Raw genomic sequence first — 27,880 nt, 5'->3', positions numbered from 1 at the left:
TGGTAAAAATGTCAAATTTTATATAATATATATTTTACTACAATTTAAAGAAGAATCCCAAGAATGCTTCACAAGAATTTTTAAACACAGACAGAAGTGAAGAGCAATTTATGTGCCACCATCAGGTGGAATACGAGGAACAGTAAGGGTGTCCTGTGTGGTTGGAGACTTTGTAGAACCAGTGGCTTCTCAAATACCCATCAAGGATGCACCCCCATCAGGCCTTCTTCAGCTTCCTGGCCCCACACAGCCACATGGCCACCATGCCCAGCAGCTTCCCGCAGAGCCACAGGGTGCTCAGGGTGACCACCAGCAGGAACAAGAAGATGTCCAGCAGGTACTGCTCATGCCACGGCTGCTGCAGGGCATGGGGCTTGAGGTGGGCAGCACCTCCTGTCTGGAGGATATGGTCGATCCAGCCCACCAGCCTCTGGGCGGGGGTCAGGGGGTGGGAGCGCCTGATGATGCTGGCAGCCACCGCTGCTGACTTGTACCTGTTGGCAGACACAGAGGTAGGCATTACCTCTGTGGTCGTAGAAGTCTTAGACCCTTGAATCTCACACACACTCATTCCTCCACATCACAGAAAACTCAGTTTCAAGGAAAAATGTTGGCCTGGTCTTGCCACACTAGCAGGGTCACATTGAGAAGTTCAAACTGGTGCCTTCATGCAAAGATCCATGCCTAGTGCCCAAAGTGCTAAACTATAAAACAGTGACTAAGCTGTAAGGAAAAGTCTCTTCCCAGGAGGCTTATGCTACACTAAAGAAAAAACACGTATGAATATATGTGATGTAACATATCCCTGACTCAGGGTAGATGTCCTGAAGATGCTAATAAGATATTCCACCCATCCTCATTATCAGATCATTGTGCTGGATGGGAATTTACATAAGACATCATGGGTCCTTCTACCAACTCACTTAACAGAAATTCATCTCAACCTACTTTGTGGCAGGCCCTGTGCTAGGCCCGGTGAGCTCAGGGGAAAAAACAGACACACTTGGCCATCCAAGGGGGCTTACTCTCTACTTTCTAATACGAGGGACCCACAATAAAGCAAAAACACAAAGAAATGGGGTAGTTACCTATCCTGAGAAGTGTTAAGAAGAAAAAACAAATTACAATTGAAGGGGGTGAGAGAGGAGTGCATTTAGGACTATCAAAGACCACCTCTCTGAGAAGAGGACATTGAAGATGAGCCCAATGGTCATGAAGGAACCAGTCCTGAGAGGAGAAGGAAGGATGTTCTAGGGAGCAGCACTGACAAAGGGCCTGAGGCTGGAAACAGTGTGGCTTATTGGGGGACAAAAAGGAGACCTCCTGCCTCAGTGAAATTCTACTATAAGCAGCATCAAAATATAACACCTCTCTGAGACCCAGTGTAAATAGGTCAGAGTCTTTGCAATACTTATGGTAGAAAATTGTTCTCAGCATCTAACCTAAACGCCTAGCCTTACTCTCAGAGGAAACAGAACAGGTATTAGTATCATACGCATATCATTGTCTGTCCCTAAAGTTTTGCCTTTTTGCAAAAGAGTGCTACGCAGTACCCATCGCATTTCATATCTTCTTTTAGTCTCAATGACAAGTTCAGAGAGCTGCATACCTCTTGTCTTCTATGACTTCCTTTATCTTCAGAGCCAATGTCTCTGCCTTGATCTGCTTTAACTGGATAGAGACACCAAACTTCTTGGCTTCTACTCGGACCATGTTTTCAGGATGGTCTCCAAGGACTGGAATCCCCACGATGGGCACACCATGTTGGATGGCCTCCATTATGCTATTCAACCCACCATGGGTGACAAAAAGACGGATGCGTGGGTGCGCTGTTGTAAATCAGGAACAGAGCAGAATATTTCACGATGAAAACTCTCAGAACACCAGGGAAAGCATCAGGGCAGAGGAAAATACCAAGGGATTTCAGGGTATGGTGGAGAAAATGGATTTACTGATCCAGCTTTGAACATACTCAAGGGTGCATATTCCAAGATGGAAGATTCTGGCCTTGTCTGTGTACAGAGATTCCTCTAAGTCAATCCATCGAAGACCCAGAGCCAAGGGAAAGCTGCAGAGAACAGTGTTAAGCAAGGCATATTCCTCCTCCCAACTATCCATCCACCTATCCATCCATCTATTCTTCTCTCTACCCTGTTTCTCTCTTTGCTTTTCTTATGTCTGCTCTCTTTGTGTCTCCTTCTGTCTCTTTTCTGTCTCTCACTCTCCATGTCTTACCCTCTCTCCTTCACTGCCCATTATTTTCCTCTTATTGAAGTCTTAATACTTTTACTGTCATCGCATCTCACCTGGCATTCCTCAAACATACACTCTATGTGCTTTCTCCTCAATTTAATAAGAAATCCTCTAAAGTAGGGTGTGATGGACCACCCATCTCAGTATTTCCAGTTCCTGTGTGCTACTCTACTCTTTTTTAGAGAAAACCAAAACAAGTGTTGATAATGAAGAGTTCATCTCAAACAGTGCCTCTCAACAGGGATGTGCATCAGAATCTATTGGTGTTTCCTTGAAAATCAGAATCCTTTTTAGTCCATGCCTTGTGAAAAAAAAATATGCAGAACACTCTATCTTAAGTTCCCAATATGTTTGTGAGCCTTGGGGTGAATAATCTTGGGGTGAACCTCTGAGGTATTCAGTTGTTGTGGTAGCTAGGATGCTGAAAATACTGGCACAAGGACAAAGAAAACCTTGGGGTGTAAGGAACTGTTACCAGACAATTGTATGGACCAAATGACTGGCTGACAGATTACTCACCTTGACAGTCAGATATTTTGGCACACCCCTCAGACACCATCAACATCAATTTTTGAAAGTATGACTATACCTTTTGTAGCATAGGAGAATGTGCTAATATGTGTGTGTGGAAGGGCAGAGTGTCTGTAATGGCACGTGGCCTAACAGGTTCTCAAGGGCCCAGGAAAAGCAATGGCAAGAAGACCCCTGATGTGTGTTCTCAAAGTCCATAAACTGTCTCTGGTTGGACTTGGACAACTTTCTTCAGTGCAAATACGTTAGGGTTAAAATAACCTGACAAAAATATCACTTCTGACTGAAAATAGCAGGACTAGAATAGAAAGGAAGAAGCAAACATGGCACTTTTAAACATTTTGGCTGTATATCCTGATTTCCCAGGGACTCCAGTTGACTGCTCCATTCCTGTCCTCTAAACATTACTTTAGCAACCAACCGTCCCTTCTCATGGTGATGGAGTTGCCCCGTGGAGCCCTAAAGAGACATAAATAGAAAAAGAGAAATAGATCTGGTCAGTCCTTACCCAAGAGGTCATTCTGAGGAAGCCAGTCCACGATTTTCACATTTGCTGCCAATTTGATGTCTTTGGGCCACTTAGAAGGCTTACAGTTCCATATCACCCCTTGGGAGAGATGAGCAAAGGCACTGTTCATCTCCATGAGAACTTCCTGGGACTGATAGGTGCCCACCATGGAGCCCATGGCCACAAGGACAAAACCAGAGTCTCCAAACTTGCTGATAAAATTCTCAAATTCCTGGAGAGAGGTAAGAAAGGAAAGGATGTGAACAAAGTTGTTCATGAAAAGCTAGATGTGAAATGTTTATAAAATCATTTCATAAAATGAAAGTCAACTATTAACAGAATGCACCATCCTGTCAGTACCTAGAGCTCACTGTCTTGAAACTGTACTCATAGGCCTGAGGACAGCTCAGTGCACTCTACAGTGTGCTTATATCCATTGTGTCCAGTGGCCTTCAGGCCATTTTTCTGAGACCTCAGGACAATCCATACCATGCAAATCCTTTCAATAATCACAAATGGATATGAAGAGAGTCTTAGGAGTCCAGCCAGTATCACAATAGTCCACAATGCACGTAGGACACTTAACACATACTTCAGCACCAATATCTAGATTCAGAATATCCATATTACAATGTTTTAAGAAGAGGAAGGCAGAGGTCGTTGAAACTTCTTTTTTTGTTGTTGTTAAGAACATGGCCCCAGAAGCAGGGTCATCCTCATCCCTCATCCTTGTCTGTGCAGATACGGCATTTAGGAGTGTTCCAATGACAGACCAGAGGTGCTATTGCCTAGGTGAGTGCCAGTTGCTGTCCTGGACAAGTAGGGGGCAGTAGGCATTCTGGAGGCTGAGGTAGATGCTGGGGAAATATCTGTCATTTGTCTCCTTCATATGCTTATGAGCCATCTGTTGTCTTCATTGTTGAGAGTTCTGGTAAGGTGTTTGGCCCATTTAAAAAATTTTAATTGATTTTTTTTATTGTTATTATGAGTTTTAAGAGTTCTTTGTATATTTGTATATATGGTTGTATATTTGCGTGTATTACATTTTGAATAATAGTCTTTATCAGGTATACCTATGCAAATATTTACTCTTGGTCTGAGTGTCCTCCTTTTATTCCACAACAGGTATGTTGCAGAACAGAATTTTTTAAAATCAATTTGGCCCACTTCTCAACTCTATCACAGAACATGACTTGGGTTTTATATGTAAAAAGTAATCACCAATCACAAGGTCGTCTGTTTTTTCCTATGTCGCCTCATATGAATTTCATACTTTTGCATTTTATATTCATGTCTGTGGCCTACTTTGTGTTAATTTTTTTGAAGACATAGGATCTGTGTCCAATCATTGGAAAGACTATCTTCTTCTCGTGGTATTTCTTAAAGCTTTGTCAAAGATCATTTGACTACATTTGTGTGGGTCTATGTGTACTCTCTTCTATTACATTGATCTATTTGTTCTTTTGCTTATAGCACACTTTCTTGATTACTTTAGCCATTTCATAAGTCATGGAGATGACTAATGTCAGTTTTCCAACTTAGTTCTTCATCTTCAACATTGTGTTGGCCCTTTGGTGTTTTTGCCTCTACAAGCAAATCTGAGCATCAGCTTATCAATATCCACAATTGATAATTCGCTGTGATTTTCAGTAAGATTTCACGGAATCTATAGATCCAATTGGAGATAACTAACACCTAGCAGTATTGAGTCTTCCAACCCATAAACATGGAGTATCTCTCCATTTATTTAGCTCTTTGATTTCTTCCATCAGCATTCTGTAGTTTTCTCCATATAAATCTTGTACATGTTTTGTTAGTATTTATTCCCAAGATTTCATATTTAGTGGTGAAATATAAATAGTAGAGTGGTTTTAATTTCACATCCTCCTGTTCATTGCTGATATACAAGAAAAATATGGATTTTTTATATTAAACTTGTATGCTTTAATGTTGCTATAATTCCTTGCTAGTTCCAGAAATATTTTTCTTGACTTTTCAGATTTTTTAGATGGACCATCATGTCATCTGTGAGAAAGAACAGTTTTAACTCTTCCTGCCTAATCTACATGATTGTTATTGCTTTTTCTTTCTCCTACTACTTTCTTAGGACCTCCAAGATGAGGATGAAAAGCAGCAAGAGAGTACATACTCGCCTGGTACCTGAGAGGTTGTCCTTTCATTTTCTAGAAAATGTCCCCTTTAATTAAAACCTTCCGGAGAAGCTTCTCCGGAAGCTTTTAATTCTGATGAAGTCAAATTTATCTATTTTTTCTTTTGTTATTCATTCTTTCAATGTCACATCTACAAATTCATTGCCAAGTCCAAGTCCATGCAATTTAGCCCTTTCTTTTCTTCTAAGAACTTTTTGGCTTTTAGCTCTTTATTTAGGCCATTGATCCATTTTGAGTTGATTTTCGTATATGGTGTGAGGAAGGCGTGGAATATATTCTCTTTCATGGGAATGAATATCCAGTGGTTTCAGCACCATTTGCTGAAGAGACTGTTCTCTCCATTGATTGCTGTTGGCACCCTTGTCACAAATGAATTGGTCACAGATGTGTGTCATCGAACACTGTTCTTTCCATGTTGATTTGGCTACTTGCATTCCATTACATTTCAATGTGAGATGAAGACTGGCTTTTCCATTTCTGCAAAAAAGAAAAAAAAAGTAATAATAAAGCCACTCAAATGTTGATAAGGCTTAGGTAAAACTTGTAGATCACTTTGAGTAGTATTGCTCTCTTAACAATATTAAGTATCACAATTCATGGTCTTGAGATGTCTTTCCATTTATTTAGGTCTTCCTTAATTTCTTTCAGCAAATGTGTAGTGTCCAGTGTATGTGTCTCTCACCTCCTCAGTTTAATTAGGTGTTGTTGTAAATAGAATAATTTGCTTGGTTTCCTTTTCAGATTGTTCATAGCCAGTGTATGAAAACACAAGTTGTATGAATTCATTGGGATTTTCTATATACAAGATTATGTCATATGAATATCAAACCATTTCTACATTGTCCATTCCAATTTGGATGCCTTTTATTTCTTTTTCTCGCCTACTTGCTTTGTGTAGGGTATATTTGAATAACGGTGATGTAAGCGGGCATCTTAGACTACCGATCTGAGGCAGCAGGATTTCAGTCTATCCCATAGAGTACGATGTTAAAGCTGTCAGTGTTCCATAAATACTCTTTATTGTGTTCAAAAAATACCTCTTTACTCCTAGCTTTGTGACTGTTGTCATCATGAAAGGACATTAGTTTTGTCAAATATTTTTTCTGCATCTCTTGAAATGATGAGCTTTTTTTTAATTCTCTTCATTCTATTAATGTGTTGCATTATGCTGATTGATTTTGTTACATTAGACGAGTTATAAAATACCTTTTTATATCCTGTAAAAGGTTTGACATCGGTCTATTTTGTCTGATTTTAATTAGCACATAGCCGCCTTGGATGATTCTTAAAGAAGTTCATGGTCTTGGGGCGCCCAGGTGGCTCAGTTGATTGGGCACCCAACTTTGGCTTAGGTCATCTTCTCATGGCTTGCTGGTTTGAGCCCCGCATTGGGCTCTGTGCTGACAGCTCATAGTCTGGAGTCTGCTTCTGATTCTGTGTCTCCATCTCTCTCTGCTCCTTCCCTACTCATGTTCTGTCTCTCTCTGTCTCTCAAAAATAAACATTAAAAAAATTTTTAAAAAGAAGTTTTGACTTAATAAATACCCTAAATATTAGTTTCATATCTTTTGTCAACTCTTCAAAACATTTGTTTCTTCCTTCCTGTGCATTTGTTGACTGTCTCCAGCTTACCTCGTTGTACCATTCTGGCCCTTCTTAACTCCATCCAGCACAACACTATAAAAACTATCATCCCAAAGGACCAGTAAAAACCAGCTTTGTTGTCACTTGACATTTATAAGATCAGTGTAAATCTATAATTTAAAATTGGCAAAGGCAGAGTACAACATCATAAAAAGAAGCTGAGTACTCCCAGCTCCCCACAGAAAAAACAAAGGACAAAAAAGGCTAAAGACTCACTCAGATAATTTTATACGACTTGGGAAAATAGTCAGTGATATACCGAAACCAAACAGATGCCCATTCAGGAAGAAAAAAAAAAGCACACTCAGAATGGTTAGAATTTCCATGGCAATTTTACTCTTCTGGCCCCACACTCTTCCTGAAGTGGCATGCCATGGTCCAGAGGCAGCAGTGGTAGCCCTGCCTTCTGTAAGAGGAGAAGAAATGAAATAATTTGCAACATTGTAGCCACTCTGTAGGCTCCCAGGTGACAAGTTAAGATCTCACCAGGCTCAGAGCTCTGACTGGAAATGGCAATATAGCTCAGATATCAGGTTGGTGGGAGTCTTGCAAGGCAATAGAGGGCACAATGTCATGTAAAACCTGCAGGGATACTGCAGAATTTAGAATCTTGGGGCAAGACAAACAAAACACCTATGTCCCTGAACAGAATCTGGGTAAGACTCTTTGGGAACTTAAGACATTAAAATTGGCCAAGTATACAGGAAGAATCAGATGAATGTAAGCATACACAAAGGTCCAGACAGGAAAAATGCTCAGAAAATACCTAAGGAGACTTTAAATTGTCTGCCCTGGCTTATCCAAAGTATTAAACATTCCCCACTAACTAGTGAAGGTGTTCCATGGCAGCCTGCAAACACAACTAGAGGTGACTGGGTTTACAAATGCCCACAACTTTCTACAAAAGATCACAAGACATATTTAAAAAAGAGAGACACTAAAAGCCAAAATGTGTCATTTAAAGGAATGAAATAAATCTCCAGAACCCTCTTTGAAGAAACAGACATTGGATTTACTAAACAAAGACTTTTAAATTGACCAAATATGCACAAAGAGCTAAAAAAAAAAGTGGACAAAGGTCTAAAGGAAATCGGGAAGACAATATATGAACAAATGGAGAATAATAGCAAGAAGAGACAGAAACTATTTTTCAAAAAAAGCAAAAAAAAATCAAAACAAAAGATACAATCACTGAATTGAAAAATTCACTAGGGTAGTTCAATGCAGACCAAAACAGACAGAAGAAAGACTTAGTACACTTGAAGACAGGACATCTAAAATGTCAAGTCTAAAGAGAAAAAAGTAGAAAGGGCAAAAAAATGAATAGAGTGTAAGGGACTCACAGGACCCCTTTGTGTAGATTAATATATGCATTATGGAGTTCTCAAGGGAATGAGAGAGGAAAGAATAGAAAGTTTGCACCAAGAAATAATGGCACATAACAAGATATCATATGCAGACAATCCTAAGTTTCCTCTCACACACAAAAAATGTGTCATGACTAATATAGAAATTTAGGAAAGTAGCAAGAAATAAAATCAGCTCAGAATATCCATTGCATTACATTAATAATGACCATTTCAGGAAGGAGATTGGAAAAACAATTTCATTCACAATACAATCCAAAGAATAAAAAAATAGTTAGGAATAAACTTAACCAAGGAGGTAACTATATTGAACTATGTTGAAAACTGTAAGCCACTGCTGAAGGAAATTAAGAAGACACAAATAAATGGAAACAAATTACAGGCTTCATGGATTAGAAGACTTAATACTTTAAAGATGCCAGTACTTCCCAAGGTGATCTACAGGTACCATGCATCTCTATCAATAGTGAATAACATTTGCTTCTGGCAGAAATATTAACCTATCATAAGCTGATGTGGAATTTCAAAAACAATGAGTACCCAAAACAATGTGGAAAAAAGAACAGGGTTGGAGGTCCCACATTCCCTGATACCAGAGTTACTACAAAGCTACAGTAATCAAAATAGTGTAGTATGACAAAAAAGATAGATATGTAGATCAATAAGATAAAATAGAAAGTCCAGAAATACCCCAGGTATATTTGGTCAAATAACTTTTGACAAAGGTTCTAGACCATTCATTAGGTAAAAGACAGTCTTTTTAGCAAGCGATATTGGAAAACTGGATATCCACATGCAAAAAAACTGAAAGTCAACCATTGCATTATACCATATGGTAAATCAACTTAAAATGGATGACAGACCTAAAAATCTGAGCTATACACATACGACTCTTAAAAGAAAATAGAGAGAGAAATCTTCATATAATTGTGTTGGGTAGTGATTTCTCATAAAAGACACCAACAGCACAGGCAACAAAATAAAAAATAACTGCATTGGATTGCACCAAAAGAAAAACATCGTGTATCAAAGGACACCATCAACATAGTGAAAGGGCTCATGCCCCCTCTCTCAAATAAGTATATAAACTTAAAATTAAAAGAAAAGAATGAAATTTTGCAATATATGAAAACATGAACGTACCTTGAGGCCATTATGCTAAGTGACATAAGCCAGGCACAGAAAAGCATATATTGTAAGATTTCACTTATAGGAAGCATTTACAATAGTCAAATTTATAGAATAAAAAGTGGAAATTGGTTTTCAAGGGTTGGAGGAAAAGTAGAACAGATAGTTCCTATTCAATGGAGGAAGGGTTATAATGTTAAATAAGATCAATAAGATCTGCAAATCTGAGGCACATGGTACCTACACTTAATGATTCATAATGTATTTTCAAAAATTTGATAAGAGGGTAGGTCTCATATTAAGTGTCTTTACCAATATAAAATAAAATTTAAAATAGAATAGAATACAATAAAATAGACTAGAGACATAAAAGTAAGTATGTAAAAAAAAAAAGTAAAAATAAAAGTAAACGTGTGTATTCTAGGTGTTTTGCTTGTCCCATCCTACTTCAGTCCCAGTTCCCACTGGCAAGGGAGCTACCAACTCTATGTTTACTGAAGAGCTTTGCATGAAGTCCCTATTGAGTGCTAAGGTTTTACTTACTTGTGGTACTGGTTTAACAGGTCTGGCCATTAAGCCTCCAATATACACAGTGTTGGGAAGCAGGGGCCTAGCAAATTCAAGGGCAAAGTCAGAGTTAACAAACCATAGCTCTGCTTTCTTTAGAAGATGAGACAAAACTGGTCTAGAGTCTTCTGGGAAATGTTCCTTGATGGTGTTATCAAATGTAGACTGGATTCGCCATTGCCTTAAGAAGAAATCCAAGAACATCAGAAAATTCCTCACTCTGCCCCAGAAGTCCATGTGGTCGGTTAGCAAGGAATGGAATACCGGAACATAAGACACTGGGTTTGGTAGCCCAAGGTCCACACTGCCAAATGGGGAGGGAAGAATTGACACAAATGGCTTCACAAGCTTCTCAGCAATGAGGAAAGAACAGAAGTCAAATGCTTCAACAAATACCAGGTCAAAGTTCTCATTTTTTAAAGAATCCATGATGTCACTTCTCCTTAGCAAATCACTGCATTGAATCCCCAATTGTTCCATTAACTTTACAAAGGTGCCAAATGCTTCCCTGTTAAAAAAAAAAAAAAAAAAGACAAATATTCACTGAAGAGTTAATTTCACAACACTTAGGAGAACCTTTAGCTCACAGAAAATATCCCAGGTAAGTAAGACCATACCTGGCAGCAGCCCATCTATTTTACCGGTGTCCAATGAATAATCTGCTCTGGTCACTCTGCTCCATGTGTTTCTGCTTCCTAAAACGTTCTCACTTTTTTTCCGTCTACTTTCTCTAGCCAATCACATCCACATCAATTCAAGATCCTTCCAATTTGGCAGCCATCTCTGACTGTAGCAGACATCAGAATTCCATGTCTACTTGACACATTCTGTGATGTTCTCTTTAACTTTCATCTGTATACTGACAGTTCATGAGTGACTGTCTTGTTTCCCAGCCTAACTGTGGAAGTAACTTGGCAGCAGAGTCCGTTAATGTTGATAATATAGCCCTTTTTTGTTCTTTAAATTTTGTAGAGTCTGCATTTGAGGGATTGCCTCACACAAGGAACTTTGTGATGCTAATATTAGAATCCCAATTCTAAACTGAACATGAGATTTATATTTTTCTAGCCTATGAAATAAACAAGTTAAAACAAACAAGCTTATTATTACCCTTTCCATTTCATCTTTCCTGGAGTAGTGAAAGAACTTAATACTACACCATGTCAGCCCACTGAAAGCCCACAGGTGAGAGCTCATTAGTAATATGCAGTTGTCCACGTGCACTGTAGAGTAAACTTCAAGTGACGATAGATGATTAGCTGAAATTATTCTCTATTATGTTTTTAAATGATTTTACATAATGAATGACTGCTACTTGTGTGGATAAATTCAAGAAATGAACTACAAATTCCTAAAAGAACAACATTCATCATATTTGAAATTAAGTTAATCTATTAAAATACAGGAAGGTACTGTGCTCAGCATGCTGCACCATATTTAATAAGTGGGTGCAACATGTCTTCAATGAAATGAAGTGGGGAAGAAGAGACAAGACATAATAAAAAAATCATGAATAACAACACAAGATGATATATACAATGCTTCAAGAGAGTATTTTAGAACACACCTCTTCTGGATGAAGAATTTGGTCTTCTAGTTTAGGTAAGCAGAAAGGCTTTATGGCAAAAGCCAGATTTTAGGACCACATTGATGACTGAATAAAATTTTTAAGGAAAAAGGGAAAGGTGGAGTTAGGTCACTATAATTCATCAGAAAGGCATGAATATTTATCTTTTCCCTCTTCTGTCAAAAGTAAAGAACTTTCTATACATCCCAGATAATGATGAAAACTTTCAAGCTAATATCACAATGTGTGTCATCAAGGCATTTGGGTTTTTAAATGAGTTAAAAGACAATGGCTCAGGGTATGAAAAATCAATGCTCATCAGCATGTTTCCATTCTTGAATTTAAGTGATGAGAGGAAAAGTAAGTATAAAATGGTGGCTCTGATACGCCTACCAACAATCAGAAATTATGTTGTTTATCCTGCCTTCTGTGTTGTGGAGAGCATACACACAAACATTGTAGGTGAAGGGCTGCCAGGAAGACCCAGAAAGAACAATCACCCTCACTATACAGAAATACATTCATGCTTTCAGTGGAAGAGGCACAGTACCCAAAGGGATTGGGAGTGCAAAACATATCTATTCCATCCATCTGCTGCCCCCCCCACCACTGATTTTCCCCATCCATCCACTCATCCATCCACCAATCCATTTCTCTTAAACTCATTCCAAATAGCTATGCATCCAACCATTTATTTGCATCACTGAATGCAGTGAATTGAGAGCAATTTCAATCAGAGAATAAAAGAAATTACCTGCCATGCAAAGCTTCCTTCATATAGGAATCAAAATGTTCCTTTAATTCTTTTTCATGATCCTCAGGTAGAAGCCAACTGATAACTTGGTATGCATTTTCCTTCTTTTCTAAATAAAAAATTTTTAAAAACACCAATAAAATATATCATTAAGTCCAACAAGGCAGATAATTTTGGCATGATACCATAGTTGTTTTTTTTATCCTAATAATTTTATATATATCTGCATGTTTACTTTTAGAGGGTTTTTCGGTTTTCTGCCTGCTTTTTCATTTCTTCAGTCATAGGATCTGATACTATTTATTGAGAACATTATAATAATTCAATTACTTCTATTCAATTGAATGAATGTTATAGAACTTAAATAAAAGTAAAGTTCTATTTGAAGCTTTCATTTCTTCAGTCATAGGATCTGATACTATTTATTGAGAACATTATAATAATTCAATTACTTCTATTCAATTGAATGAATGATATAGAACTTAAATAGAAGTAAGTTCTATTTGAAGCTTTCATGTAAAGGTACAGATATTCTTCATTTTACAGATGAGAAGACAAACATAAATGGGGTGTCAGGTAATTCATCACGGTTGCACATATAGTAAGTGCTACACTTTGTATTTAAATACAGATTTAATTTTATCCCAGTTCCCCAGTCCTTTGTTTTTTAGGAAAAAAGAGATATTTTTTTATTACTTACAGGTGACACATGCAAAGGTTTCTCATTCAGCCAAAAATATGGCAAAGGCTAAGTTAACAAGAGTAGTCCCCTGCAGTCCTACTTACCATTCCGACATTTCCCCCATAACTCATGTGTACTAAAGAGTCTGGCACCATTTTTGAAGTTGGACTGTTGACAGCTTTCAAACTCCATTTCCTCCTTAACTTTCTGGGACATATCTTGGAAAAATGAGGAGAAAGCCTCAATATGACCTCCCTCGTGTGACCAAGATTTTCAGCCAAGCAAGCCAGACCCCATGAGGGGAACCTGCACCTCCATCCCACTCAGAGGCTTCCATAATTGGCATTTAGAAACAAAAGGATGGGTTTAGCCTTTAAGTGGCCCTGGCCATGTGTCTCACTCAAACCTATCTTCTGTGCCAGAATCCACTTTGTTTCTGGATTCCAGCATGAACCGTGTGATTGACAGTAGGCTAGGTAGAACTGCATGACCAATGGTTGTACATCTCAAGGACTGCCCCCATTATAAACAGTGCTCTGAGTTAAGACTGATTCCAGTTTACAAGCCCACTGAACGGTGTGAGGAGGATAGCACCATGCCATCTGATGAACTCCACACTGTAAAAGGAGAAGGTGCACTAGAACCCGAGAAAATGCCTTTGCTACTGTTGCTCATGATATCTCTGTAGCTCAAAGAAAACCTTGATTAACAGAGTATAAGGGAAACACTGATGACACCCTCATGGGGTTAATTCAAGGGTTAATTCAAACTCAGCTTAATCTCAGTTCTCTAAAATCACCAGCAAGAAGGCCCTTAGCTTTGGTGATGCTAATTAGGACATTTGGAGGAAGAACTTATAAATATGAGCAGGTTAAAAGGCATACCCTCCCCCAAAGTATAAATAATGACAATGAAAGGAAGGGCAAAAAATGGGAAATGTCAGCATGGGAGAGTCAGGAAAGAAATTAAAACAGAGGGCTCAGTTTTCACATATGTGGCAACTAACATTACTTTTAAAAAAATTATAACAGAGCAAGGACACAGATTGGCTTTTGTGACTTACATCAGAGGTTCTACATTACTTTTAACATTGGATGAGATCCCCCCAATGACCAACTTTAATCGTCTTAGTCAGTACTGGGGAAAATAACAGATATATCATGAGAGCTCACCAAAATTTATCAAAGTACCTCTATACTGTTAGGAGGTAGAAAATATTAGATAGAGCACAGTGGTGCATGCCCCGTCTTAACTACTGGGATTAAATATCCCATAGCCATAACAGCCATTGGTTGTTATCTCACAGTAGCTATGGTTGCTCCTATAGAAGAAGTCATAAAATGAATGTTTTAGTACTAACACCATGACCAAAGGGAACTCATTGGATCTGCCCAACATATTAAAAGTTTTAATACAACAAAATAGAGTTTTAATAGAGTGCCTTCCTTCAAGGATTAAATCCCTTTTTGTAAAGGATCCATTAACGAAGAAGTGATTATCCCCACTAGTTCTCCATTTAATAGCCTAACTGGACTATTCTTAACCCTGAATGAATGGAGCCTCTCAGTGGATTACTGTGATCATATTATGGCCTCCATTTCCAATCTTACTGAAATTACTGACTATATCTAAAACTAATAAATTCTTTACAGTCATAGCTTTGGTAATATATTCTGTTTAATTCCTATTTCAACAAGCTCTCAGCTCTAGTGTCTCTTCACCTTCACCTTTGAAGGGTACAAGTAACTTGTAACTTGGCTTCTCATGGACTACCTCAACAGCCCTACTCGCTAGTTTTGCTGGCAAGATCTTTAACCACATTTAACTTTCTCCAGAAGCACATGTATGACAGTACTTTGAGGACAACCTCCTTTTGCAGAGATTTGTGGAGCCCATTCAGTCAAGACACAAACACGCACATAGTAACTCACATAGAGGGATGTGCTGCTGCCCTACACAAAGCACAAGCCATGGCACCTCAGTTAAATTCCTGGGACAAATTGCTTGTTGAGTGGAAGGTCTTTCCATCCCTGACACTGTCAAGACACACCTATTATGGCTCCATTTCCAGCATGAGAGTATAAGGAGCTTTCCTGGACATACTTTGAGAACAGCAAATGGTGAAAAGTTCACACACACACACACACACACACACACACACACACACACCTCCTGATGTAGACAACAATTCCACTGACAGAATTTGTCTGAAATAACCATTTGGGAAATCTGCAGCCAATTGATGGTTTCCACCAACCAGAGGAAGTCTTTAGCTGTAAATTGCAGATAATTTTAGTCAATTTCAGCTTTTTCCACAGTAGCAGCTACCCATCCCCCAGCCCTCAGTCTCCAGCAGGAAGCTGTATGCATTGTTTATAGAGCAGCTTGTACACAGGTTTCAAGAGCCTGAGTGGGCAAAAAAATCACCTTGTCCAAATATCAAGTATCTGTGCTCTGATTGCTGATTGCTGCTCTGGTCGCAGAGATGCAGACAAAGAAGTAGGCAGCAAGGTTTCTGCATCATGCTCTATTATTGCAGCCACTTCCCTCTCTGGCTCAATTGACTTCCAGGGGTCTTAAAAGATTGATGCCCTCCTTTCCCCCTCATTTTCTCAATTTACCCATTTGAAAGGGAACCATTAAAAGCTGGGACATTGTAAAACAGCTACGCATACCAGGAAAACTTGAAAGTGTCCATTCATGCCCAGGAAAAGGTTCAGAAAAGACTGAACAGTGAAATTTACACCTCGGTTTGATCCTCAACACAAAAGCAGCATAAAACAATTTTAAAACATAAATAAACAAACAAAATTAATAACAAAAATCTGCAAAGAGAAGGGAGGAGAGTTACATCTCCAGATTTACACATTGTTATATTCAAATGTTCAGTTTTCAACAAAAATTACAAGACACACCAAGACACAGGAAACTAATGCTTCATCCAAAGAAAATTATAGATTAACAGAAACTGTCCCTAAGAATTACCTTATGTCAGATGTATTAGACAATGTCTTTAAAATAACTGCCTTAAAGTTCTCAGAGAATTAAGGGAAGATGTGGAGAAGGTCAAGGAAAAAGTGTTTGTAAAATGTCACTGAAAGAAAGGTAGGTGGGGTGTCTGAGTGGCTCAGTCAGTTAAGTATCCAGTTTTTCATTTCAGCTCAGGTCATGATCTCATGGTTTGTGAGATCAAGCTCCACATCAGGCTCTGGGCTAGCAGCTAGGAGCCTGCTTGGGATTCTCTCTCTCCCTCTCTCTCTCTGCTCCTCTCCAGCTCACGCTCACTCTTACTCTCTCAAAATAAATTAATAAACATTTTAATTTTTTTAATAAAGGAATATAAAATCTAAAGAAACCAAAAACAAATTCTAGGACTGAAAAATACAATAAATGAAATGAAAATGTCACTAGAGGGATTCAAAGGCAGAATTGAGCAAGCAAAAGAACCTTCAAGCATTATCAGTGAACCTCAAGAGAAGACAGTAGAAATGATCAAGTCTGAGGAACAGAAAGTTAAACAATTTAAGAAAAGGGAACACAGTCTAAGGGTCCAACACATGACCTGTGGATGCTCAGGAGAAGAGAGTAAGAAAGGCATAGAGACAATATATGAAGCAATAGTGGCTGAAAACCTCCCAATTGGGTGAAAGATTTTAATATAAACATCCAGGAAGCTCATCCAACTCCAAGTAAAATGAACTCAGACACCCACATCAGGACACATTATATCAAAATACAGAAAGAGAAAGAGGAAATATTAAAAGGAGCAAGAGAAAAGTGACTCATCGCATACAAGTGATTGTCAGTGAGATTATCAATAGATTTCCAATCAAAAATTTTAAAGGCAAAAAAAAAAAAGTTCGAGACCAGAAGGCAGTGGCCCAATATATTCAAAATGCTAAAAAAAAAAAAAAAAAAAAAAAAAAAAGAAGAAGAAGAAAAGAAATAAGAAAGAAATAAAGGGAAAAAAAAGAATTGTCTACAAAAAATTCTACATCAGGCAACTCTGTCCATCAAAGATCAAGGAAAATTAAGACAATCCCAGATAAACAAAACTAAGGGTGTTTGTTACCACTAGAACTGCCCTGGGAGTAATGCACAAGGCACTTCTTCAGGGAAGAATGAAAGGACACGAGAAAGTAACTTAAAGGTATATGAAAAAATAAAGATTTTTAAAGAGCTAAAAGGATGGGCATTATAAAAGCTACTGTTATTGTAACAATGGATCTAACTACCTTGTTGTTTTCAATATGATTTAAGAGGCTAGTATATTAAAAAAAATTATTTGTTTAGGGGCATCTGGATGGCTCAGTCAGTTAAGCATCTGACTTCGGCCAAGGTCATAATCTCATGGTTCATGAGTTCATGCCCCACATCGGGCTCTGTGCTGACAGCTCAGAGCCAGGAGCCTGCTTCAGATTCTGTGCTCATGCTCTGTCTCTCTCTCGTTCTCTCAAAAATAAATAAACATCAAAAAAATTATTTGTTTAAAAGCTACTATCATTATTTAAAATTTGTAACTCCACTCAAATTTTCTACACAATTTAACATACTAGTGCATTTAAATTAACAATAATTTATGTTTAGGAGCACATGATGTATAAAAATGTAATTTTGTGACATCAACTAACCAAAGAGTTGGGGATAAAGCCATCTAGGAACACTAGGAACAAAATATTTCTATGTTATTAAATTGGTATAAACTAAACACTGGGAATACAGGGAAGATGGCAGCGTAGGAGGACGCTGGGCTCACCACCCGTCCTGCTGATCACTTAGATTCCACCTACACCTGCCTAACTAACCCAGAAAACCACCAGAGGATTAGCAGAATGGAGTCTCCGGAGTCAAGCGCAGATGAGAGGCCCACGGAAGAGGGTGGGAAGGGCGGCGAGGTGGTGTGCGCTGCACGGACTGGCGGGAGGGACCCGGGGTGGAGGGGCGGCCCGCCGGCCAAGCAGAGCCCCCGAGTCTGGCTGGCAAAAGCAGAGGGGCCAGACGGAGTGTGTTCTGACAGCAAGTGCGACTTAGCATCTGGGAGGTCATAAGTTAACAGCTCTGCTCGGAAAGCAGGAAGGCTGGAGGACAAAAGGAGGGAGAGTTGCTGAACCCCGGGACGGGCGACAGAGCTGTTTGGCGGGGAACAAAGGTGCTCGCCAGCGCCATCTCCCTCGCCCATCCCCCAGCCAAAATCCCAAAGGGAACCAGTTCCTGCCAGGGAACTTGCTTGCTCCGGGCAAACACCCAACCAACGCTGTGCTTCTGCGGAGTCACCCCTCCGGCAGCTGGTCTGACTCCCTCCCGCTGCTACAGGGCCCCTCCTGAAGCGGATCACCTAAGGAGAAGTGAGCTAAGCCAGCCCCTCCTGCCCCCGTGCACCTTCCCTACCTACCCCAGCTAATACGCCAGATCTACAGCACCACAAGCCTGGCAGTGTGCAAGTAGCCCAGACAGGCCACACAACCCCACAGTGAATCCTGCCCCTAGGAGAGGGGAAGAGAAGGCACACACCAGTCTGACTGTGGCCCCAGCGGTGGGCTGGGGACAGACATCAGGTCTGACTGCGGCCCCGCCCACCAACTCGAGTTATACACCAAGCACAGGGGAAGTGCCCTGCAGGTCCGCACCACTCCAGGGACTATCCAAAATGATGAAACGGAAGAATTCCCCTCAAAAAAACGTCCAGGAAATAACGACAGCTAACGAACTGATCAAAAAGGATTTAAATAATATAACAGAAAGTGAATTTAGAATAATTGTCATAAAATTAATCGCTGGGCTTGAAAACAGTATAGAGGACAGCAGAGAATCTCTTGCTACAGAGATCAAGGGACTAAGGAACAGTCAGGAGGAGCTGAAAAAGGCTTTAAACGAAATGCAAAACAAAATGGAAACGACGATGGCTCGGATTGAAGAGGCAGAGGAGAGAATAGGTGAACTAGAAGATAAAGTTATGGAAAAAGAGGAAGCTGAGAAACAGGGAGATAAAAAAAATCCAGGAGTATGAGGGGAAAATTAGAGAACTAAGTGATACCCTAAAAAGAAATAATATACGCATAATTGGTATCCCAGAGGAGGAAGAGAGAGCGAAAGGTGCTGAAGGGGTACTTGAAGAAATAATAGCTGAGAACTTGCCTGAAATGGGGAAGGAAAAAGGCATTGAAATCCAAGAGGCACAGAGAACTCCCTTCAGACGTAACTTGAATCGATCTTCTGCACGACATATCATAGTGAAACTGGCAAAATACAAGGATAAAGAGAAAATTCTGAAAGCAGCTAGGGATAAACGTGCCCTAACATATAAAGGGAGACCTATAAGACTCATGACCGATCTCTCTACTGAAACTTGGCAGGCCAGAAAGGAATGGCAGGAGATTTTCAATGTGATGAACAGAAAAAATATGCAGCCGAGAATCCTTTATCCAGCAAGTCTGTCATTTAGAATAGAAGGAGAGATAAAGGTCTTCCCAAACAAACAAAAACTGAAGGAATTCGTCACCACTAAACCAGCCCTACGAGAGATCCTAAGGGGGATCCTGTGAGACAAAGTACCAGAGACATCGCTACAAGCATGAAACCTACGGACATCACAATGACTCTAAATCCATATCTTCCTATAATAACACTGAATGTAAATGGACTAAATGCGCCAACCAAAAGACATAGGGTATCAGAATGGATACAAAAACAAGACCCATCTATTTGCTGTCTACAAGAGACTCATTTTAGACCTGAGGACACCTTCAGATTGAGAGTGAGGGGACGGAGAACTACTTATCATGCTACTGGAAGCCAAAAGAAAGCTGGAGTAGCCATACTTATATCAGACAAACTAGACTTTAAATTAAAGGCTGTAACAAGAGATGAAGAAGGGCATTATATAATAATTACAGGGTCTATCCACCAGGAAGAGCTAACAATTATAAATGTCTATGCACCGAATACCGGAGCCCCCAAATATATAAAACAATTACTCATAAACATAAGCAACCTTATTGATAAGAATGTGGTCATTGCAGGGGACTTTAACACTCCACTTACAGAAATGGATAGATCATCTAGACACACGGTCAATAAAGAAACAAGGGCCCTGAATGATACATTGGATCAGATGGACTTGACAGATCTATTTAGAACTCTGCATCCCAAAGCAACAGAATATACTTTCTTCTCGAGTGCACATGGAACATTCTCCAAGATAGATCACATACTGGGTCACAAAACAGCCCTTCATAAGTATACAAGAATTGAAATTATACCATGCATACTTACAGACCACAACGCTATGAAGCTTGAAATCAACCACAGGAAAATGTCTGGAAAACCTCCAAAAGCATGGAGGTTAAAGAACACCCTACTAACGAATGAGTGGGTCAACCAGGCAATTAGAGAAGAAATTTAAAAATATATGGAACAAACGAAAATGAAAATACAACAATCCAAACGCTTTGGGACGCAGCGAAGGCAGTCCTGAGAGGAAAATACAGTGCAATCCAGGCCTATCTCAAGAAACAAGAAAAATCCCAAATACAAAATCTAACAGCACACCTAAAGGAAATAGAAGCAGAACAGCAAAGGCAGCCTAAACCCAGCAGAAGAAGAGAAATAGTAAAGATCAGAGCAGAAATAAACAATATAGAATCCAAAAAAACTGTAGAGCAGATCAACGAAACCAAGAGTTGGTTTGTTGAAAAAATAAACAAAATTGATAAACCTCTAGCCAGGCTTCTCAAAAAGAAAAGGGAGATGACCCAAATAGATAAAATCATGAATGAAAATGGAATTATTACAACCAATCCCTCAGAGATACAAGCAATTATCAGGGAATACTATGAAAAACTATATGCCAACAAACTGGACAACCTGGAAGCAATTAACAAATTCCTAAACACCCACACCCTTCCAAAACTCAATCAGGAGGAAATAGAAAGCTTGAACAGAGCCATAACCAGCGAAGAAATTGAATAAGTCATCAAAAATCTCCCAACAAATAAGAGTCCAGGACCAGATGGCTTCCCAGGGCAGTTCTACCAGACGTTTAAAGCAGAGATAATACCTATCCTTCTCAAGCCATTCCAAAAAATAGAAAGGGAAGGAAAACTTCCAGACTCATTCTGTGAAGCCAGTATTACTTTGATTCCTAAACCAGACAGAGACCCAGTAAAAAAAGAGAACTACAGGCCAATATCCCTGATGAATATGGATGCAAAAATTCTCAATAAGATACTAGCAAATCGAATTCAACAGCATATAAAAAGAATTATTCACCATGATCAAGTGGGATTCATTCCTGGGATGCAGGGCTGGTTCAACATTCGCAAATCAATCAACGTGATACATCACATTAATAAAAGAAAAGATAAGAACCATATGATCCTGTCAATCGATGCAGAAAAGGCCTTTGACAAAATCCAGCACCCTTTCTTAATAAAAACCCTTGAGAAAGTCGGGATAGAAGGAACATACTTAAAGATCATAAAAGCCATTTATGAAAAGCCCACAGCTAACATCATCCTCAATGGGGAAAAACTGAGAGCTTTTTCCCTGAGATCAGGAAGGCGACAGGGATGCCCACTCTCACCGCTGTTGTTTAACATTGTGTTGGAAGTTCTAGCATCAGCGATCAGACAACAAAAGGAAATCAAAGGCATCAAAATTGGCAAAGATGAAGTCAAGCTTTCGCTTTTTGCAGATGACATGATATTATACATGGAAAATCCAATAGACTCCACCAAAAGTCTGCTAGAACTGATACATGAATTCAGCAAAGTTGCAGGATACAAAATCAATGTACAGAAATCGGTTGCATTCTTATACACTCACAATGAAGCAACAGAAAGACAAATAAAGAAACTGATCCCATTCACAATTGCACCAAGAAGCATAAAATACCTAGGGATAAATCTAACCAAAGATGTAAAAGATCTGTATGCTGAAAACTACAGAAAGCTTATGAAGGTAATTGAAGAAGATATAAAGAAATGGAAAGACATTCCCTGCTCATGGATTGGAAGAATAAATATTGTCAAAATGTCAATACTACCCAAAGCTATCTACACATTCAATGCAATCCCAATCAAAATTGCACCAGCATTCTTCTCAAAACTAGAACAAGCAATCTTAAAATTCATATGGAACCACAAAAGGCCCCGAATAGCCAAAGTAATTTTGAAGAAGACCAAAGCAGGAGGCATCACAATCCCAGACTTTAGCCTCTACTACAAAGCTGTAATCATCAAGACAGCATGGTATTGGCACAAAAACAGACACATAGACCAATGGAATTGAATAGAAACCCCAGAACTAGACCCACAAACGTATGGCCAACTAATCTTTGACAAAGCAGGAAAGAACATCCAATGGAAAAAAGACAGTCTCTTTAACAAATGGTGCTGGGAGAACTGGACAGCAACATGCAGAAGGTTGAAACTAGACCACTTTCTCACACCATTCACAAAAATAAACTCAAAATGGATAAAGGACCTGAATGTGAGACAGGAAACCATCAAAACCCTAGAGGAGAAAGCAGGAAAAGACCTCTCTGACCTCAGTCATAGCAATTTCTTACTTGACACATCCCCAAAGGCAAGGGAATTAAAAGGAAAAATGAACTACTGGGACCTTATGAAGATAAAAAGCTTCTGTACAGCAAAGGAAACAACCAACAAAACTAAAAGGCAACCTACGGAATGGAAAAAGATTTATTGTCAAATAAATTTGACAAATTGTCAAAACAATTTATTTGACAATAAATTTCATATATTGAAAAAAACAAAACAAACAAACAGACAAAAGACATTGTATATCCTTTACTGGGTTAGATAAATTTAATAATTACCAGAAAAAAACTTACTTGGGATCAAATAATCTCCTCCATAAAGAAGCATGGTGACATTATGACCATGATCTTGAAGAATCTGAGATACCCGGTCCAGCACTAGATAATGGCTTCCACCTAGGAATGATACAAAATTTTATTTTTGTGAAGGTGAGAACAGAGGGTCTGAAATTGATGTGGGGGAATGGAGATCCAGGATAAGGTAGCAGAGAATTGGTGGTCAGTAGAAGATGAGTTATTTTAGTCCTTTGGTTTCATTTTGGGTAAACCCCAGACCAGATACCCTCCTTCTTTCTGACCAAGTCTTAATTTGTAGCAATCTTACATGAAAGATTCCTTTTTGCGCTTCAAGATCTCCATGCCAGTGAGATGACCTTCTCTATGCTTAAGCCTAAAGGAGTTCCCAATCCTAGGCACATGCTGCAATTTAGGCTGCCTTTATGGAGGTACTGTGTCCTTTAGGAAAGGAAATTTGTGGAAAATTTTGGCACAAGACTATGTATGTGAGAATAATGGGTTTCTAAAGGACAATCAATCAAAGCTATTTCTGGAATCCTTCTGTCTGGAAATTTATGTTAACATGGAAGCCAGAAACATGGGAACATGAATATCAGTCCAAGCCACAGAAGCAGAAGTGGAGAGAGCCACTGCTCAGAGCCAAGATTCTTCAGATTCAAATATATTTGGCAGGATGTTCCTCAGTTGGGTCCTGCAATTTACTAAACATCAAATTTAAAGCATTCAGGATAATTATGGACCCTTTGGGTAGAACTGTAGGATCCTGTATGTATATAAAACTGGGACATCACCCAACATAGGAAAATCCTGGGATCCTAAGGAAATAGAAGTGTGATTCTCTGTGGAGGTACAGATTATCACACCAATGTCTAAAACCATGTAATATCATGGAGCACTTTGCTTGAATCTATGGGTCAAGGAGTAGAATTTGCCTATGTTGGAAAGTGGGGGTTGTTTGGAAGACAATGATCTCATGATGATTGGGTCAGGACAGATGCATGTAGGACTACAGTAATGGTGTATATCTGTGGAAATCATTCTAGTTTTTTATATCTATACTTGTGTTGCCTGATGTAACACAGATTACATAAAAGCACAAACCCTACACCCTTAGATGCCTTCTCTGGCTCACCTTTAACCCTTGTAAGAAATGGATGCAGGGGAGAAGGCTTCCTGCACAGGCAGCCATTCCTGAGGACCATGGTGATCCCAGTGCATTCTGGGGCAGAGGCAGGGTTTCCAACACCTCCAAACCACACCTGCCCCCTCTCAGAGTCCAGAGGACATGCAATTTCAAGAGGTGGGGCAATTCTTTTTTTCTGTTGCCTTTAACTATCATTAAAAATAGATTTAAAATGGAAAACAGGGTTTTTTCAATACTTATTTTTAGGAATCCCCACTGTACAGCATAGAGTCTGGGGAAGAGGACAGGTTTGAGGTAAGAAACAGTAGGTTAAGTCCAGGTGTGTGACATCAGGGAGATCTGGTGTGCTCTTGCAAAGGGCCCCTCATTTCCCTGACCCTTAGGTTCCCTGTCAGGAAATAAAAGGGAGATGCCCAATTAGATGACCTCAATGGTTTCTTCTAGCCCACGATCCCCAGATTCTTGGGGATCTAAAAGTGACCCCAGGAGCCCCATATCCTGTCAGAATGGATCAAAAAAAAATATCTTGGGGGAACTCCATTTTATGATGCCTCTTTATCCTGATAAACGTTCCTGTTCCATTTCTGTTCCCTTTGCAGCAAAAGTAAAGGCATTAAAACTGGGTTCACACAGAATTAACTGTTTCACTGTTCTTCAAAACCTTCTAGCAGCAAGGGCAAAAGAGAGACCTGTTCCCAACTGATTTTCTCTGCCCAGTTTCCAGGTTTCCTATTAGTGAAACAGGCCCCGTTTGTGCTGCTACCCCCAGGAGTCCCTTTCTTTGGCCTGCAAGAGCCCGAAAGTGACCTCACCTTCCACTTTCTATTGGTAACTACAGCACCCTCAGACTTTTAAGGTATGCCTCTGAAAATCCCGGCTGCACCCAGGAGTAGGCAGCTCAAGGTCTCCAGGTCAGCATTGGATCGAAATTCTGGCCCCAGCAATGCAGAATAGGACACACCTCCAGAAAAGGTAAAAAAGAGGAAAGAAAACCATTGCTTTTTCCAGAACTAGCTTCCCCACACCAGCAGTGGGGACCCCTCTGTGAACCCTCTGCCTTTCCACCTCTCCCTCCTCTATCCTGGGATCCAAACAAGCTCTGGAAAACCACAAAGAATGACCTATGAAGCAGGGCTAGATTGAGCATCTGGGATGCGCCTGTGTCTGATTCTGTTGCCAGCACTCACCCAGTGAGGATACAGTCAGAATTTTGGCGGCCTCTGGGATCAGGAACCCAGACAGAAGAAAGCCAGCTAGCAGCAGCGCCCACTGGCCTGTCATGCTCCCTCCTGTACCAGCTGCAGATCCCAGCCTTGTGCTCAGAGCCCTGTGCTCTGCTTCTCTGAGTCCCTCACGGCGACCTGTATGCCTTGGGGACAAGCTTTGCACTGGCAGCCAAGGAAATGCTCTGGTAGAAGCTTGGGAAGAGGTGAGGGATGCGTTCTGTCTGTTTTCTTTTCTGTTTATAGCTTCTGGCCTTTCTGCTCCTCCTCCTGGGTGCTTGCTCCACTGGCTATTTGGTCTTCACCCTCCCTAACCAGAAGCAGCAGGAAGGAGGGGTTAGTGAGCTCTCCTTAACCCTTCTCTGTCCGAGTAATCACCACACTCTCTGCAGAGAAGATACTCTGAACCTTAGGAAGTCACTTCCAAGATGACTCAGACCTATCTACATTTTAGGGACCTTTCCCCAAACTTTCCCACCTCTTAATTGCACTATTGACCTCCTACTGTCTTCCCCCTGCCCCATTTCCCCAGGTACCTCCTTAAATCTCTTTAAGTGTTCCAATGTCAAAATCCCAGAAGCTTATTCCCAAATGAAAATGACCTACACTTATTGCTCAGGAAGTTTCTTAGGAAAGTAACATACGGTGAAAATGCTAGTGTCCCAAAATGTTTAGCACCCCTGGGTGGATGGCCAAGTATTGACCTGAAGGACTGAACCTCTAAAGGTTAAGTCTATAATTCTGAATGGGCATACTAAATAGGACTGTGTGGTGGGCAGCAAGAAGTTCTGTTCTTATAAATGTTTGAAATTATTTATTAGAAAGATTTGTAAACTCTGTCAACATTATTCCATTTCTTTCCCTTCATAATCTTTCTGTATTTGTGCTATAGTATGAAGCTATGTGATTACATTCATACACTTTCACAGTTACCCTCTGCTCAGATATTATATCTCCCCAGTGGAAAAATTAATCTGCTTAGGAAGACACAATTTAAAAAAAAAAATTTTTTTTTTCAACGTTTATTTATTTTTGGGACAGAGAGAGACAGAGCATGAACAGGGGAGGGGCAGAGAGAGGGAGACACAGAATCGGAAACAGGCTCCAGGCTCTGAGCCATCAGCCCAGAGCCCGACGCGGGGCTTGAACTCACGGACCGCGAGATCGTGACCTGACTGAAGTCGGACGATTAACCGACTGAGCCACCCAGGCGCCCCATGACACAATTTTTTAAAACAGGCAATCACGCTACTTTATTTACCTTACTTCATTACATCCGATTGTCCCAATAATATCCCATTTTGTGAAATGAATTTGCTGGTGCAGGAACCAAGCCAGGATCACACATTGCATTTAGTTATCATGTCTATATCATCTCCTTTAGTAAGAATTTGCTTCTCAGTTCTTCTTTGTCTTTCTTGTCATTGATGATTTAAAAAGTACAAGCTGCTTATTTGTATGATGGATTCCAAGTTGGGTTTGTCTGATGTTTTCTCATTATACTTCAAGTTACTAGGGGACATGGTGGGACTACTACTAAGGTGGTGTTGATTCCATCTCAGTGAATCACACTGAGAAACACATGATGTCAGATGGTCCTATCATTAGAGATAACTCTCGCTAATTTAAAGTGGTGTTCACCAAGATCTTGATTGTAACATTGGTATTTTTTACCCTATAATTAGGAAATGAGATGCAAGGAGACATTTTGAAACTGTATATATATTCTGTTCCTCATCAAATTTTACTCATTCATTTTATCATCTTTTATATTTCTTACCTTTTCAATGATTGTTTTTTTTAAATCAACAAAGTCCTCAGAACTGCCATAGTCACTGGACCTGATGCCTCAGAACTTTACAGAGAGGTCCGGGTTCTGTACTAGAGGTATTGTTGATTACATTTTTTACATTTTTTTAATGTTTATTTATTTTTGAGACAGAGATAGAGACAGACTGTGAGTGGGGAAGGGGCAGGGAGAGAGGGAGACACAGAATCTGAAGCAGGTTCCAGGCTCTGAGCTGTCAGCACAGAGCCCATCGAGGGGCTCGAATTTATGAACCACATGATCGTGACCTGAGCTGAAGTTGGATGCTTAACCAACTGACCCACACAGGCACTCCTCCGTGACTACATTTTTTTTTTTTAATTTTTTTTTCAACTTTTTAATTTATTTTTGGGACAGAGAGAGACAGAGCATGAACGGGGGAGGGGCAGAGAAAGAGGGAGACACAGAATCGGAAGCAGGCTCCAGGCTCTGAGCCATCAGCCCAGAGCCCGACGCGGGGCTCGAACTCACGGACCGCGAGATCGTGACCTGGCTGAAGTCGGACGCTTAACCGACTGCGCCACCCAGGCGCCCCCGTGACTACATTTTTAAGAGTGGGAAACTTGAGAAGGAAATTGTGGGAAGTGAAAACCATAGCATCAGCTGTGGCCAAAGACAGCCTCCAGGTCTGACCAGCAAAGGAGGTGCTCTCCCAGG

General features: G+C 39.9%; 1 protein-coding gene across 3 annotated transcripts; it reads right to left on the bottom strand.

Moving 5' to 3' along the window:
* Nucleotides 1-93: 93 nt before the first annotated feature.
* On the bottom strand, nt 94-25,871 carry LOC123577850 (UDP-glucuronosyltransferase 3A1-like). 3 transcript variants are annotated; one of them, XM_045440146.1, is made up of 7 exons: nt 25,360-25,871; nt 23,026-23,127; nt 12,491-12,599; nt 10,146-10,677; nt 3,293-3,524; nt 1,610-1,829; nt 94-494 (listed from the first exon to the last, which is right to left on the bottom strand). In XM_045440146.1, exons 1-7 carry the CDS (start codon nt 25,451-25,453, stop codon nt 218-220), a joined length of 1,566 nt encoding a protein of 521 aa, XP_045296102.1. In that variant the 5' UTR covers nt 25,454-25,871; the 3' UTR covers nt 94-217. The 3 variants fall into 3 exon arrangements, with proteins under 3 accessions (XP_045296102.1, XP_045296120.1, XP_045296110.1); XM_045440164.1 differs by lacking the exon at nt 25,360-25,871 and having other exon boundaries at nt 23,022-23,112; XM_045440154.1 differs by lacking the exons at nt 23,026-23,127; nt 25,360-25,871 and adding an exon at nt 13,277-13,492.
* Between the last annotated feature and the right edge of the window lie 2,009 nt (nt 25,872-27,880).

Source organism: Leopardus geoffroyi, chromosome A1, assembly GCF_018350155.1.
Source record: "Leopardus geoffroyi isolate Oge1 chromosome A1, O.geoffroyi_Oge1_pat1.0, whole genome shotgun sequence".
Classification (NCBI taxonomy): domain Eukaryota; kingdom Metazoa; phylum Chordata; class Mammalia; order Carnivora; family Felidae; genus Leopardus; species Leopardus geoffroyi.
This window is presented reverse-complemented; position numbering and strand designations above follow the sequence as displayed.

What these genes read in the sequence shown, in the direction of transcription:
- LOC123577850 (XM_045440146.1), bottom strand. Translation starts at nt 25,453, where the DNA reads ATGACAGGCCAGTGGGCGCTGCTGCTAGCTGGCTTTCTTCTGTCTGGG. An exon ending in CTGTTAAACCAGTACCACAA is followed by an intron (nt 3,525 to 10,145) that starts GTAAGTAAAACC and finishes ACCTCTCTCCAG; the next exon opens with GAATTTGAGAATTTTATCAG. An exon ending in GAAGTCATAGAAGACAAGAG is followed by an intron (nt 495 to 1,609) that starts GTATGCAGCTCT and finishes GTCTGCCAACAG; the next exon opens with GTACAAGTCAGCAGCGGTGG.